Genomic DNA, 15,614 nt, shown 5'->3' with positions numbered 1-15,614 from the left:
TCTTGATACCTTCCCCATAGGGACAATCAGGCTGCTGTTAGGTTCCCTGAAGCCGTCACTTTCCCAGGCTGAACCTGCCCAGCTCCATCAGCAAGTGCTGCAGCCCCTGACCGTGGTGGCCCTCTGCTGAACTTGCACCAGCTTGTCCACCTCTTTCTTCTATTGGGGAACAACAAACCCAGACAGTCTTGCGGATACACTGTAACAAGTGCTAAGCAGAGGAGACAAACCTTCCCTTTCTACAAGCCACTGCCTGTTGGCATGACCCAGAAGGCCACTGGTCATCACTAGTCAGGGCACTGCTGACTCCTGCCCAGCTTGCTGCCCATCTGGCTCTGGAGCCTTTCAGCAGAGCTGCTCCCCAGGCAGTTGCCTTGGTTCACCTTTCCCAGTGCAGATCTCTGCCCTCAGTCCTACTGAATGGCACTGGGCTCCTGTTGACCCATTTCCCCAGAACTCTGGGTCCCTCTGAGTGATCTGGTTCATTCAGTCTCATCTGCAAACTCATGAGCAAACAGTCCATTGCCTCTTAACAGGTCACTGAAAAAAAATGCTAAATGGGACAGATCCCAGGCTAGACTCCCTGCATTATCCTACTTATTAGCAGCCTCAAAGTAGAGCATGATCTATTGATAATCACCTTCTCAGCCTAGTCATCCAACCAGTTTTGTAACCATTTTCTTATCTATCCATCCAAATGTCCCAATGTGGATAGAACATAATGCAAAAGATGGTGTCAAAAGCCTTGCTAAAGATGAAATAAATGACATCCACTGCTCTCCCCTTGCCAGCATATCCAGTCATTGCACTATGGAAGGCACTTAGGTTGGTCAGGCAGGATTCACCCTTTTACCAACACAATAAATGACAAAACTACATGACAGGAAATCCAGGCTGCTTGTTTTGTCACACAACCTTATTCAGGCCATTCCTCCTTCCAGTCTCCCTCCTGAGTGGCCTGAAGAAAGCCTTGTATCTAGGTGTAAGTTCAGGCTCCACAAATTACCTCTTTGCTTTTCAACATCCTGCTTGCCATTTGCTGTCTCTACCCAAGGTTACCAAATGTGTTTTTTCTCCATGACTTCTGAAGTTGCATCAAAACTTCATCTGCAGGGAACAGAAAACCCATGTGGCAGATGCCTGGCATGCCCACAGTTAACCCAAAGGAGGATGTTACCAGCTTACAGTACAAAACAGATGCTCATTCGTGTGTATCAGTATTTTGCTGGGAAGTGGCATTAACAGCTTGCACCTGCTGCCTTAGTCAGACCTCAACTGAAATACTGCATCCAGTTCTGGGCTCCCCAGTTCAGGAGGGACAGGGATCTACAAGGATGATGAAGTAACTAGAGCACTGCCTTAGGAGGAGAGGCTGAGAGACCTGGGGCTTTTTAGTCTGGAGAGAAGACTGAGAGGGGATTTATTAAATGTCTATAAATATCTGAGGGCTGGGTGTCAGGAAGGAAGGGACAGGCTCTGCTCAGTTGTACCCTGTGATAGGACAAGGGGCAATAGATGTAAACTACAGCACAGGAAGTTCCATCTCAACATGAGGAGGAACTTCTTTACTGTAAAGGTCATGGAGCACTGGAACAGGATGCCCAGAGAGGTTGTGGAGTCTCCTTCTCTGGAGACTTTCAAGACCCATCTGGATATGCTCCTGTGTGACCTGTGCTGGATTCTATGGTCCTGCTCTGGCAGGGGGGTTGGACTTGATGATTTCCAGAGGTCCCTTCCAACCCCTGACATCCTGTGATTCTGATGCTTTTCACAGTCCATTGTAATCCAGCATTCTTGGAAGCAGAGCAGGAGAGGCTGACTCCTTTCAGCCCCTTGAAAGTATTGCAGTGAATCCCAAGTACCTAAGAATGATTCCACAAGCAATCCCTCTGGAATGACAAACTTGAAAAGCTCCTTATCCACCTTCTTTACATGACTTTCTGTATCAGTCTGTTAGACCAGAGGCACGCTGACTAGCCCATGAAAATCATGGTACTTTCATCTGTGTTACATGCACATGCTCTTTATTCTAAGTAAACACCTTGCTCTTCTACTAAGGAACAGGGACAACAGGAGGGAGGTAAGGGGGGAGGAAGGATTAAGGCCTTTTACAAAAAAAATATTTATTTAGGAAAAAAAAATACGTGGGAAAGCATTGCATAGCATGATTTGAGAAGAGTTTGCCTTGTCACCGACAAACAAGTGCATGCTCTCTAAAAGCTGCTTAAATAATGACATTAGGTAGCAAGCATGTAAAAAGCAGACAAATAATCTATTGTTCAGTAAAAGACATTAGACCACTAGGTGTCCCTGTTAGAAAACTCAAATCCCACAGAAAGCTCTGTGAGACACCAGGCAAATGGTTTGAATTACTGTCAAAGCTGCTGGCACAAGCTGGCAAAACCTTCCAAAGTCCTCGCTGTGTATTGTCTGTCGGAGGATGACTGACAGGAACTGAACTGACTTCACATTCGAGTTTCTGGACTCCCCAACAAACACTGACAATTAACTGTAAAATTAGGTTACCAGTGATAAAAAGCACAACATGCACCTAAAGTAACTGCAGTGCATTTGCAAAGTCCCACAGTAGCTTTGTTCCTGACTGACCCTGAGATTTTTACCATTATATTATTAACATGTTTGTTGACCACCTGCAACCAAACATTCTTTTGCAGGGTGAAGTGATGCAGAACCTATTGTAGCAGGTGCTTCAAATGATTTAATTTGCTCTAGACTGAGAGAGAAAAGTTTGTTAAGGAAGCTAATCGAAAGACTACAACTGAAACCCACCTGTCCTTGCAAACAGCCTATGAATAAGCCTATCAGAGTGCAACCTGAAAGCACACTTACAGGACTTGAAACATATGAATGAAAACACTGTGAACTCCCTGTTGTCCACAGGCTAATCATTTGAAATGCACCTTAGCTCTGCAGAAAGCCTCCTGCTTGTGACAGACAGCACAGCCACGTGATACCGTGCAGTGTGGCCTCCTGAACTCTGCTCATGCTAACTTTGAGATCTCTCTGTTCCATACCAGCTGTCCTTTGCTTATTCTATCACCTCCACTTAATTATCCACCTACTCCTCTTCACCACCACTGCAGTTTGGGTTTGCTGGGTGCAAAGTCAGAAAGCTGTAGCCCTTTCTCATTCCCCACCCTCCAGCAGTTAGCAGATGAGGATCTCCAGACGGCAAATGGCAAATACCCTTAGTTGCCCTCTGCCTTACCCGAGGCAGAGAATCATAGAATCGACAAGGTTGGAAAAGACCTCAAAGATCATCAAGTCCAACCTATCACCCAACACCTCATGACAACTAAACCATGGCTTCAATTGCTATGTCCAATCCCTTTCTGAACAGCTCCAGGTACAGTGACTCCACCACTTCCCTGGGCAGCACATGCCAACGGCCAATCTCTTTTTCTGTGAAGAGCTTTCTCCTCACCTCCAGCCTAAACCTCCCCTGGTGCAGCTTGAGACTGTGTCCTCTTGTTCTGGTGCTGGTTGCCTGGGAGAAGAGACCAACCCCCTCCTCGCTACAACCTCCCTTCAGGTAGTTGTAGACAGCAAGGTCTCTGCTGAGCCTCCTCTTCTCCAGGCTACACAACCCCAGCTCCCTCAGCCTCTCCTCACAGGGTTGTGCTCGAAGCCTCTCCCCAGCCTTGCTGCCCTTCTCTGGACACGTTCGAGAGTCTCAATGAGCTACCTTTCAAGCCTACAGACCACCTGCAAACACCTGGAAAATCCTCATCAGCGAGTAATCAACAGGCAGAATGCTAACATACTTGGTTTACGAATCAGAATCAAACTAACAAAAATCGCTTCGAAGCTCCTGGGTAAAAGGAAGCGCAAGGAAGTTTCTTCAGCGAGAATCAGACGTCTCAGTTCACCGGACGCGCCCGAGCCCAGCCGTGTGACAGCCCCGCGGTGCTGCCCATTCTGCGAGCTGTGGCACTGCTCATTGCCTCTCCAGCAGAGGCCCAAAGCGACGGCCAAGCCTCAGCTCCTGTGCAACCTGAAGTGCCAAAGGGAAGGTAAGCCTCCTGCAGGCCTGCCGGGTAAAAAGAGGGCCCGAACAGCACGTTACCAGCACACGTTAAACGATCTAAAGGAGACCTAAGTCTATGGCTATTTGGGCTTTTCAGGAACACAAGGTTTGGCAGCCTCCCGGCCCGTACACGCCGAGGTGGATCGGCCGGGGGCTGGCGAGCGGCGCCTCCCCCGCCCGGGCGCACACCAGCACCTTTCCGCCCGCTCCTGGGACAGGCGGCACTGCCGAGCCCTGCTCGCCGGCTTGCCGCCTCGGGAACCCCTCACACCACCGCTCCGCAGCTCACAGCTGCCTCCGGAGGAGCCGGGGCCCAGGCCCTCCCCGCAAGCCGCCGCCCCTTACCCAGCTCGGTGCCCGGGTTTCGGCCCGACATGGCCCACACTACCGGCGGCTCCCCGCCCCCGCTGGCAGACCTGGGCGGGGTGGGCAGACTTCGGCCTCGCCGGTCCCGCCCCGCGCAGGCGGGCAGCAGGGCAGGGCGGGCTCGGCGGAGCTGCCCCAGCTCCCAGGATATGCAGTTCCCCATCCGCCGGCGCCTTGGTACCGAGCCCACCGTACCGGAGCTGTTGGTAACGGCACATGGCCTCCCCTTCTAGCGCTCAACTTCCACAAGGTATGAGACTGCTGCCGATTTGCGGCAGGAATTACCAAGACAGGCTGTTTCTGTAGTGGAAAGTAACTCCAAACCTTGATGGAAATGTGTCCAGACATCTTCCACTTTCTCCGAGTTGAATCTTCAGGGTGCTCACTGTGAACATGTTACACGAGCTGCAACAACTTACCGACCCTGTAAAGCTTCCTACTAACACCTGCAAAATGCAACTCCAGTAACAAAGCCACTGACAACTTCATGGCTTTGGCTGTTTTTAACCGCTTCTCCCCAAAGTTGTAATGACACAAACTCACATGAAAAAAGGTATTAAATGCTGTTAACATTTTCTTTTAGATTAAATACCTTGCAACTTCACCCTTACTCACTCAGTGTAAGCAAAGAAACCACAAAGAGCAGCATCACGTAAAGCATCAAACAGCCACAGCTCCAAAATCCAAAGACGCTATTCCAGAGGTCTCTCTGACACACCTTACTTGAAATAGGGCACCAAAAGCAGGGCTTGCAATGCATATCACTATGGGGTGAGGGATACAAAGTTTTTGTTTTAAACACATCTTTCAGTTTGTGAACAGCTTCTAGGCTGAGGTATTAGATTTGGAGTCTTCATAGCCTTAGTACCAATTCCATTTAGGCTTGAAACAATTAGCTGTAAATCAGAGGGTGGCAAGTTGCTTGGTTTTGGAGTAAAATTCAAATGGACACTATTCCAAAATTAGTTTTAGGCTTGTTTGGTAACATTCTCAACAATACCATTGCACTAAAAAGCCACAAATCATGGGATTTGTTTGCCTTACTTCCCCCACACCAATAGTTGGAGGGGACCTCTGCCCACCTCCTCAACCCAGCCCCTTACTTAAGCTGGTTCAGATACAATAACCTAGTGCCACATGTAGCTGGGTTTTGAGTACCTTGAAGAACAGAGACTTCACAGTCTTTCCAGGCAACCTGTTCCACGGTTTGACTGTGATGCACAACAGAAAAACATTTTCTGTTTTTCAGTCTGAACACAAATCTCCTGTATGCCCTAGTTTTCACATGTTAAACTTCAATTTTCAGAGGTGACAGCAGTACTGTATTCTTGGGGGCAGGGAAGAGCATGGACTAGTGTGAATAAACACCACCTCTACGTAACTTTGCACCTTTCCATACAGAAGTATTATATAAACCCTTCAGCATAACATTAAAGGAAGTGACAAGTAGAAGAATGGCAATATTTTCTTTAATGAAGAAAATACAATCTGTGACCTTGAAAGAATAACTTTGTTGATCCAGCCTGGAGGACTAAACCCAAGCTTTAGAGAGGTTCATAGCCAACCTCCGAGATTTTCATGTACAACCAAATACTTCAGGCAACATGTCCAATTTAGGAGTTTTCAGTGGTTTTGATTTTAAAGACTCATGTTTACATTCAGACTTTGAAGAATAAAAAGATACAAAGCTCACATCTCCAAAGGACTTGCCCCCTGCCCTCTACACCAACAACTGAAACACTCTTCCTGGTTTTCTTTCATAGTAGAAACCCAAGCTGCTGGAAAGGATTAGGTAATTAACTTGGTTGCTTTTTCATTCCATGAACCCAAGGCTCAACAGTAAGATACAAGTTTTGAGAGGCATTTTTATTTAGAGACAACCGAAAACAGTTCCATGTTCAGAAGCTGCATACAATGAAACAAAAACCGAACCAAACACTTCAAGTACAGAACCCCCTTTTCAACTAAAGCCAAACTTCTTAAACTTTCAAGAAAATCAACCAACCAACCACCCACCTGGGTAAAAGCCATTGTATCTCTTCTCCAAAAGAAAACATGCTACAATGAGTCTAACTGAAATTGGAGACTGGAGTTTGGCTTACACACTTCTTTGAAAAGACAGTAGGCAGTCATGCTAAAGAGACAGCAGAACTCTACTACCTGTCTTTTGTTTTGTTTACTTTTTGTTTGGTTTTTTTCCTTTTTTTTTTTTCTTTTTTGTTTATTTGGATACTCAGTTCTCTTACAGACAACACCTAGCCAGGTCCACCGCATTCTCATCAATTACTGCCCATCCTTGCCTTATGTAGAGAGCACACTCTGGAAGGCTGCTGTTTATCACTCTTCACTTGACTTTGTTTTGTATGTCCATACGCTGTGTAACAGGTGCAGTCATCAGGCCTTAACTTCAGGAGTTGAGCTGTACACTGAATCTGAGTTTTCAGAGGGAAGATCTTCTGCTGTTAAATAAAAAAGAGTATTACTGCACTTCACCTTAGACATACAAACCAAAGAAATGCTGCGGGGATTGCTTGAAGACCAGTTCAGTGTGCTAACCCATTTAACCTGATCTAGTTATTCTACCCTATCTGTTCAGTCTGTCCAGCTCTAGTCACTAGTCTGACACTGACCACATGGGCATTTTCAGGAAAAAGCATTCAGATCTTTTGAGTGAAAAATGCCAGAAGATACTTGGGGAAAATACTTCATCCATACTAGAGACTGTTACCCTCTTGACTGATATGTTAACACCTAGCTGAGTTGAAGCTGGCAGTTCAGTGCATTACCTATTTCCTCCTCTGCAGTTCCTGGAAGGGTGGTCCTTGCTTTTGCTGCTTCTGCATTTTCCTCTTCTGTAGAAGGGAGGGAGAAAAATAGTGAGTACCTTCAGTTCTCCCCATCCCGTTCTCTGCACCCAGCTACATAAAAAAATTCATTTCCCCACTTAATTTAGTGTTGAGAAGGCACTGAGTAAACAATTTCACCAATGGATACTCACTTGCTGCTCTTCTAGGCTTTGCTCCTTGCTCCCACATTTACAGAATTGAAGCACAATCTAAAATGAACTTATAATTCACACTTTCTAGATATTAGAATATCCTAAGGAGTTATAGAAGTGGTATTAATTTCTTCCTCTAAAACATAAAGATACATCAGAATGTTTGCTTCACTATCCACAAAACTGTCTATATTCAATAAGATTACAGGTTTGAACTGCTTAAATAGGATTAAGAATAGAATAGAATTAACCAGGTTGGAAAAAAACCTTCAAGATCATCAAGCCCAAGCTATCACCCAACACCATCTAATCAACTACACCATAGCACCAAGTGCCTCATCCAGTCTCCTCTTAAACACCTCCAGTGAGGGTGACTCCTCCTCCTCCCTGGGCAGCACATTCCAATAGCCAATCTCTCTTTCTGTGAAGAATTTCTTCCTAACATCCAGCCTAAACCTCCCCTGGCACAGCTTGAGACTGTGTCCTCTTTTTCTGTTGGTGGTTGCCTGGGAGAAGAGAGCAACCCCCACCTGGCTACAACCTCCCTTCAGGTAGCAGTAGACAGCAGTAAGCTCTCCTCTGAGCCTCCTCTTCTGCAGGCTAGGCAACCCCAGCTCCCTCAGCCTCTCCTCATATGGCTTGTGCTTGAGGCCTCTCACCAGCCTTCTTACCCTTCTCTGGACACGTTCCAGCAACTCGACATCTTTCCTGAACTGAGGGGCCCAGAACAGGACACAGAACTCAAGGTGTGGCCTAACCAGTGCTGAGCACAGGGCAGAAGATTTCCCTGCTCCTGCTGATCACACTATTGCTGATACAGGTCAGGACACCACTGGCCTTCTTGGCCACCTGGGCACGCTGCTGGCTTATGACAGCTACAAAAGTAAATCCTTAATCTAACAGACTTGAGTGGGTATAGACATGCTCAGAAGACAGTACAGTCACTGTTATGAAATTCAGATGATAGACTGCACTTATGATAAAAAATTATGTAAGAATTGCACACAGAGCAGCCAAGCTTCACCAGGAAAAGCTCACACTTACCAGGAACTACACACTTCCAAAGACCATAGGTCTTCCCTACTGTTGTCTGCCACAGCCGTAGTGTACCATCCTCAGAGCCACTTGCATATAACTCTCCATCAGGGCTAAATCTAACACAGTGAATTGGACCAAAGTGTCCTTTGTAAGATTCTACAAGAGAACATATTGAGATCATTAATTTCAAATTTCAGTCAACAACTGACACTTCAGTCAACAAGTGAAATTAGGAGGAGGAGGGAGAAAAAAAATTACCAGCGAGGGGCAATTTCTCACTATTTCACTTATGATGCAAAGCACAGCTTCTCTTAACTGGTATCTCAGCCACCTCTAATTTAAGTAACATTTCAATGTTTATTAAATGCAAGAAAACAGGTGCTTAATCATTCTAAACAAAACTACAAAGTCAGTCAGTAGCATGCTCTGTTCCTCCAGTCACTCAATCCAATTTTAATCAAGGAATGGATCAATGGAAATAACCTAAAAAGGGACTTTTAAGGCATATGTAACACCAACACATGACATGTTCATAAAAGCAATAGCTGCAACTCATTAGACATAGCTCATGAATGCTACAGCAGCACACAAGTTAACATACAGCCTGCTACTGCAGCAATACAGAATGACTTAACTTCTTTAAATAGGTGCAAAAAGCTGTTTAATGGAGGCTTTAATGAACTCTAAAAGAATAATTCAAGTTATATTGAGCCAGGGAAAAAAATGCTTAACTGATAATGTGCCTTTTCATCCTCTTGCAGAGCAGGCTATGCCAAAACTTTTTGAGTACAAGAGTTTCTTTTAATAGTCATTCCTGCATTAAAGTAACACCCATTTCACAACTCATTTTTGATTGTAGAAGAGAAACATACCTAATTCTTCTCCTGTATTATAGTCATATTTATAGAGTTTAAAATCTTCACCACCTGCAACCAAACATTCTTTTGCAGGGTGAAGTGATGCAGAATTGATTGTAGCAGGTGCTTCAAATGATTTAATTTGCTCTAGACTGGGGGAGAAAAGTTTGTTAATGAAGTTAATCAAAACAACAAAAAAAACATCCTGACAGCAAAGAACAAAGAAACTGATTCTATTAATCACAACTGCTTTTAAGAATACATCCACACAATTTCTGAAGGACGTTTTAATGCCTGTAAATCATGCTCATCAAGTCAGAAATGAGATCAGAGCACGCCAAAGAAGTTCACACCTTCAGAACTACTTTAAGACGCAACTGCTTTTTTAAGTGTAACTTGCTTTAAGAGATCATATATATAAACAGTCCTCTGAGAAGCACTGAACTGAACCCTGGCTAAAACCTATTTAGAATAGAATAAACCAGGTTGGAAGAGACCTTCAAGATCATCGTGTCCAACCTATCACCCAACACCACCTAATCAACTAACCCATGTAACCAAGCACCCTGTCAAGTCTCCACCTGAACACCTCCAGTGACGGTGACTCCACTACCTCCCCGGACAGCCCATTCCAATGGGCAATCACTCTCTCTGTGTAAAACTTCCTCCTGACCTCCAGCCTGAACTTCCCCTGGCGCAGCCTGAGACTGTGTCCTCTTGTTCTGGTGCTGGCTGCCTGGGAGAAGAGACCAATCTTTGCCTGTTTACAACCCCCCTTCAGGTAGTTGTAGAGAGCAATAAGGTCACCCCGAGTCTCCTCCTCTCCAGGCTAAGCAGCCCCAGCTCCCTCAGTCTCTCCTCACAGGGCTTGTGTTCCAAGCCCCTCACTAACTTCATTGCCCTTCTCTGGACTCGTTCCAGCAAGTCAACATCCTTCCATTACAATTAGTGCAAAACAAAATCAGCACCAAAACTTTATGGTCTAGCATCTTCTAGACTGTTACAGTTCACTGTTATAGAAGAGAGGAGTTGTTTCACACACTGCCTCTGACAAGATGGCAAAGATGTCCATGAATGCCAGTTCTGATAACTGGTGATTTTAGCCTTGTGCAGTCAGTTTTCATGCACACACAGCCAAGCACGCCACTCAACCTGTGAAAGTTCAGTGGTTGTTACTCACGTTTCTGCACTATGAAAAGCAATAGTCTTCCCATAGGTTATCACAAGTATCTGCCCTTCTGGAACATACTCCATGCTGCTCACTGACATTGCAACATTTAGGGCTTTCACTTCAGTCATGGTACTCCGGTCCCAGAGGCTTAAGAGGAAATGAAAACAATTTAAAAACACTCTGATTACTTCAGCAAATGAAACCATTTTCACTCTCATCCATGACAAGATTTGGATCAAGAAGGTCAAAGAACATGGTTTGATTCCACAAGTACTTCAGATTTTCAGTTAAGACTACATGGAAATTGCACCAGTGACCTTCACTCTCCCATTCTTTTCACAAAGCAGAAAAAACTAATCTAGTCCTCTCTCCTTTGTGCCATAAATGTATGAGTAGTGAGACAGGTAGGGATGAGACAACACTGGCCATATCAGCCAAAAAGCTGAGGAAATTGTCAGGAACATCTCCCATCTTTTCTGGATAACATAGTTTGAGGAAGGGTCTTTGTCAACTCATTTTCCCAGCAGCCAGCTTTGTCTAGGTTGCTGCACATCTCCTATCAATAGGGTATAAAGTAAATAAAACACTTACCCATGACTGGATATCTTATAAGAACACTACTCAACTCAGAAAGAAGGCTAAGTCTATCAATAGTGCACTATTTCCACATACTCTTCCCAGTCTTTTATCCCAGTGCCTGGATAGTCCATGCCTTGCACGTCTTCCAAGGCTGGATGCAAAAGACTAGGCAGCAAGCAATACCTCGGCCCAGTGTACATGCACAGCACCCCATCCACAAATTCATCTCCTTGAGGATTGCAAAAAGGCAAAAATCTCTTCTACTGTGCAGTTCTCAAAGACCATATTTTCTTGTCAGGCAGGCCACATTTATGAGGTAAATGAGAATTATTACAAAATTCACATCTCTGACAGCAGAAGAGAACTGTATTAGGCATGCAGCTATGACAACCTAGGATGAAACTACCTGTGTTACTTAGTTAGGTTTTTTTGTGATGCAGTATCTTCTCAAACAGGTTATAACAATAAATAAAAAGTGAGCTGCTTACAAAAATGAAAATTGCTTTTCCTTACCGGACAGTTTTATCATCAGCTGAAAGAATCTGTTTGTCATCACTGCTCCATAAAGCCTTTTTAATGCCAGAAGTATGTCCACTGACAACGTCAGGTTCTTTAAAACAAAGCCAAACATTTTAATACACGTAAGATAACGAAATGATGTCATGCAGCAGTCTGGAGAACTTTTGTAAGCTGTATGGATTTCCACTTCCATTATTTCAAGCACTTACGACTTCATTTGTAGATCTTATTCCAGGAACAGGATAAATGTAAAGTGGGTAGCTGATTGACTACATTTTATTTAAACGTTTCCCTAGCTCAACATCAAGGTTCTCTAGCTTTGCATCAATCATCAGCAGTTAATTATGTTCCAATTCATGTTGATACTGAAGTACCTGGAGCCTTTTTTTCTTTCAGATTACTAAATTTTAATTAGACCTATTTCTAGTGAGTCTGCACTGAAGTGAAACATCCTACCCTTGAAGTCCACTGCAGATAAACTCTAACTCACTTGCAAAAACAAACTTAAAGCATGCAGGTTAACTATGGCAAAAGGTTATAAATGCTATATAACAATCCTCAACTTTGTCTTCTGTTATTCATAACAGAAAAAAGCTCTGAATTTGATGTCTTTCATTCAATTCCAAGAAAACAAGAATCAGTTCTAAAAGCAGACTCACCTGCTTCTGGCTTGCTCAAGTCATAGATACGCAACAGTTTATCTTGTCCACCTGTTAACAGATAATTGCTATCCTGAAACAGAAGTTATAAAGGGTCAACTCTATTTTGAATCAAAATATCAGCCTTCATCCATGAGCCTTAAAATAACAGTTCTCAAGACAGCCTCTAACACACTTGTTATGAAGGGACTAGAAGGGGACTAGAAGGGGACTAGAAGGGGACTAGAAGGGGACTAGAAGGGGACTAGAAGGGGACTAGAAGGGGACTAGAAGGGGACTAGAAGGGGACTAGAAGGGACCAGGTTGGAAAAGACCTTTGAGATCATCAAGTCCAACCTATCACCTAACACCACCTTATCAACTAAACCATGGCACCAAGTGCCTCATCCAGTCTCCTCTTGAACACCTCCAGTGACATATAACCTTTAAAACTGCAAGACATTCACTGGATTATTTGCTTATTAAAATGAACATGTAACAGTAGAAAAGCAACTAAAACCAAACCCCACTCAGGAGCTCACATCCCTGGTGAATAACATATAAAAGTTTTCCCTACCTGTGTAAAATCCACACTTTTGACAATGTGTTTGTGAGCCAATGTGATTAGTTCATCGCCTGACACAGCATCCCACACTTTGCTGAATGGCAAAAGAAAACATTTCCATTTTAGTAGGACCAGGATGAGTCAACCTGGACAGATTTGTTTGTAAGCAGTCTTTCCTGACACCATGTTAACATTTTATCATAAATGGGATCTTGTAAGTTATATCCCAGTTATTTAATAAGAATGCTTTATATGCTTTTACTAGAGCTTTATTTGTATTACCCCACCATTTTTCTTTACCCTTTTCCAGGAGAACACAGATTCATTACCATTTTTGTTTAAAGACAAAGGCAGCCCTTCTCTGCATCTTTATTAATAGACATTGCCCTACACTAACAGGATTCAACTTGCCAAATATCAACACATGCTGCAAACAGCACAAAGAAACAACAAAAAAAAACACATGAGAAATAGTCCACTAGAATTTTCACAAGAGGTTTCTTACAATAAAAAGAGGCTAAGTGGCAGAAGCAAAACAGGCAAACAAACAAAAAAATAAACCACTCTTTCAGCTCAGGCATAACTATAGTGCCAGAGATCAGAACCACACAGGAATGTTATTCCAGCAAACTGGTATAGTAAATAAGTGTATTCATCAAAAAGGAATCATAGTTGATCATTGTGATGGAATCAATGCTTTCAAGAATCTGGAAGCCTAGTTTTCCATCTGGCCAGTCATAAATGAGCTAACAATTACTAAAGAAAAAACAAGTGAACTGGTCATTGACTACAGCTGTGTGTCACCTAAGGGTACAACAGACTGAAAACCAAAGTACAAGATCACTTACGCCGTAAAATCTGCTGCTGCTGTAGCTGCTTTCGTGGCATCTGTGTTCAAAGTGGCCCCCCAAACAGCACCTTTATGACCCAGAAACGTTCCAATCCAGTCTCCTGTGTCGCCCTGGCGCAGCATAGGCTTACCATCTTCACAAAACACAAACACAACGTTCAGGCAACATGATAAAAAAGGAAGCTGTTTTAAAAACTATTTGCTTGCGCCAGCATGTGCAAAGAACACATCCTGTACCAAGCTGATCTGTCTAAGAGTTCAGTTGAAGAGCTCAGCTATGCAGCTGTACTTGCTGCACGCCTCTAAAACTGTACAGACATTAAAATACTACTCCAAGTGAGACAAAAGTTTTGTGTTTGTGTTAAGGCATAAAGAAGATAGAAATGCACACTTCATTTAGGCTTTATGTTATAGTTTTCTTCAGGCTGCACAGGTGTGGATATTTTAATCAGGAACTACATTTTCACACTCACAATAAGCAGAAATAAGTTGTATGTTTCTAATTCAAGTATGTTTAAAATATACACAATTCCCTTTTGTGGGAGGCTAGCAAAAAGTTGTTCCCCCAAGAAGATGGGAGCTGAACTGGCAGCGCTCCAGGGCAGAAAGGCATGTCTCTTTAAATTTATTTATACACGTGTAGGATCAACATACTCATATATGAAGGTAAAATGGCATTCACGTCATGAGATGAGAACTCTCATGGTAAAGGAGAGGGACGTCATCATTCTGTGCTCAGCAAGACAAGCTACCTTGGTTAAACGTGAGCAAACTTTAAAATCGACAGCTCATGTGCACCGATGGTAGAAATAGGCAGTTTTAGAGGAAAGGGGAAAAAAAAAAAAGCAAAAAAAAAGTTGAGACTTTATCTCATGTTTTGAATCCAACCTGGGGGGATGCGGGCTTTGACACCCCCCGGGACAACCTGATAACTGACCCCCATGAAAACGAACTGTTCTCCCCGGTTTTCGTTTGGCAACGCCATAAACTGGTGTAACTCTAAAAGCAACAGCGTTTCGCTGAGCGAACCGGGCACCCCGACACAACCGCTCTGACAAGCATCGGCCCCTTCCCGCGACCTCCTCCCGCTCTCCCGCCCGCCCCAGCAAGCATCCCCGCAGGAAGGCGACACGCGGCCTGCAGGCAGCCAGGTGGTGGCACGGCCCAGTTCTCCCCACACACCGAACCCCTGGAGCCGAGGCCATCCACGCCGGACAGACTAAAACAAAGGGGCTAGCGACACGGGCGCCGCCGCCTGTCTCCGCTCACCCTTGCAGGCGCTGATGAGGAAGTAGCCGTAGGGGGTGACGCCGCTAAAGGCTAGGTCCACCACGGGCCTTGTGTGCCCAGAGCACGTCAGCGGGGTCTGTCTCATGGCCATGGCGGCGGCCCCGGTGGCGAGAGGGGAGAAAGGGGTGCGGGGCGGTGGCGGGACGCGCACAGACGGAGAGTGGAAAGGGACACGAGTCCCCTCCGCCCGGGCAGGAAGCGGCGATTGCGGCGGCGACAAGAGCGGAAGTGACGACAGCGAAGCGCTCCGGAGCGGAAGTACGTCACTGGGGGCGCTCGGGCGGAAGTGCCACTGGGCGCGGGACGGCGGTGGGTTGGCGTTGCGCTGGTGTTACATTGTGTGCCTCCGGCGGGAGCCGGGGCCGTGGCGGGCGTGTGGGTCCCCCAGCGCCAGCGCCAGCGCCAGCGAGGGGCAGCGGCTCTCTGCGCAGCTGAGTGTGCCTGGCGCCTGTGGCACAACAGCCGTCACGGACCGCGCTCGCAGCGCTGCCGCCCGCCGGCTGCTCTGAACTCAGCCGTAAGGGACTCCGCCACCGCCGTGGCATAATCGCGCCTATCTCTTCCCTCATTCCTGCAAGAGTATTACTCCTGAAGGAATAATACCTTATTGTTTCCGGGATAGGGCCCGGGGCTCTTCGAATGTTTTCACTACAAACCTTTTTGCATTAATCAGTTCCAGTGTGTACTTCAGGAGT

At 45.2% G+C, this 15,614-nt stretch overlaps 2 protein-coding genes across 5 annotated transcripts in view; both read right to left on the bottom strand.

The window, feature by feature from the left end:
* Window positions 1-4,468, bottom strand: part of DERA (deoxyribose-phosphate aldolase) — a 79,388-nt gene extending 74,920 nt beyond the window's left edge. For all 3 annotated transcript variants that reach the window (XM_068141882.1, XM_068141883.1, XM_068141884.1), the window contains exon 1: window positions 4,394-4,468. In XM_068141882.1, the coding sequence (XP_067997983.1) occupies window positions 4,394-4,424 (31 nt within the window). In that variant the 5' untranslated portion in view covers window positions 4,425-4,468. The remainder of the gene's footprint in view (window positions 1-4,393) is intronic.
* Window positions 4,469-5,866: 1,398 nt separating this feature from the next.
* Window positions 5,867-15,134, bottom strand: STRAP (serine/threonine kinase receptor associated protein). 2 transcript variants are annotated; one of them, XM_068141881.1, is made up of 10 exons: window positions 14,899-15,134; window positions 13,628-13,763; window positions 12,792-12,873; window positions 12,236-12,308; window positions 11,571-11,667; window positions 10,488-10,625; window positions 9,323-9,459; window positions 8,457-8,606; window positions 7,201-7,266; window positions 5,867-6,870 (listed from the first exon to the last, which is right to left on the bottom strand). In XM_068141881.1, the coding sequence occupies exons 1-10, from the start codon at window positions 15,008-15,010 to the stop codon at window positions 6,809-6,811; spliced, it is 1,053 nt and encodes a 350-aa protein (XP_067997982.1). In that variant the 5' UTR covers window positions 15,011-15,134; the 3' UTR covers window positions 5,867-6,808. The 2 variants fall into 2 exon arrangements, with proteins under 2 accessions (XP_067997982.1, XP_067997981.1); XM_068141880.1 differs by having other exon boundaries at window positions 5,867-6,873; window positions 14,899-15,133.
* Window positions 15,135-15,614: the final 480 nt, after the last annotated feature.

Source organism: Melanerpes formicivorus, unplaced genomic scaffold (assembly GCF_026170545.1).
Source record: "Melanerpes formicivorus ecotype bairdi unplaced genomic scaffold, bMelFor1.0.p_v2 SCAF_8, whole genome shotgun sequence".
In the NCBI taxonomy this organism is placed as follows: Eukaryota; Metazoa; Chordata; class Aves; order Piciformes; family Picidae; genus Melanerpes; species Melanerpes formicivorus.
This window is presented reverse-complemented; position numbering and strand designations above follow the sequence as displayed.

What these genes read in the sequence shown, in the direction of transcription:
- STRAP (XM_068141880.1), bottom strand. Translation starts at nt 15,010, where the DNA reads ATGGCCATGAGACAGACCCCGCTGACGTGCTCTGGGCACACAAGGCCC. An exon ending in CTTGAGCAAGCCAGAAGCAG is followed by an intron (nt 11,668 to 12,235) that starts GTGAGTCTGCTT and finishes TTTGTTTTAAAG; the next exon opens with AACCTGACGTTGTCAGTGGA. An exon ending in TTGGAAGTGTGTAGTTCCTG is followed by an intron (nt 7,267 to 8,456) that starts GTAAGTGTGAGC and finishes TCCCTTCTACAG; the next exon opens with AAGAGGAAAATGCAGAAGCA.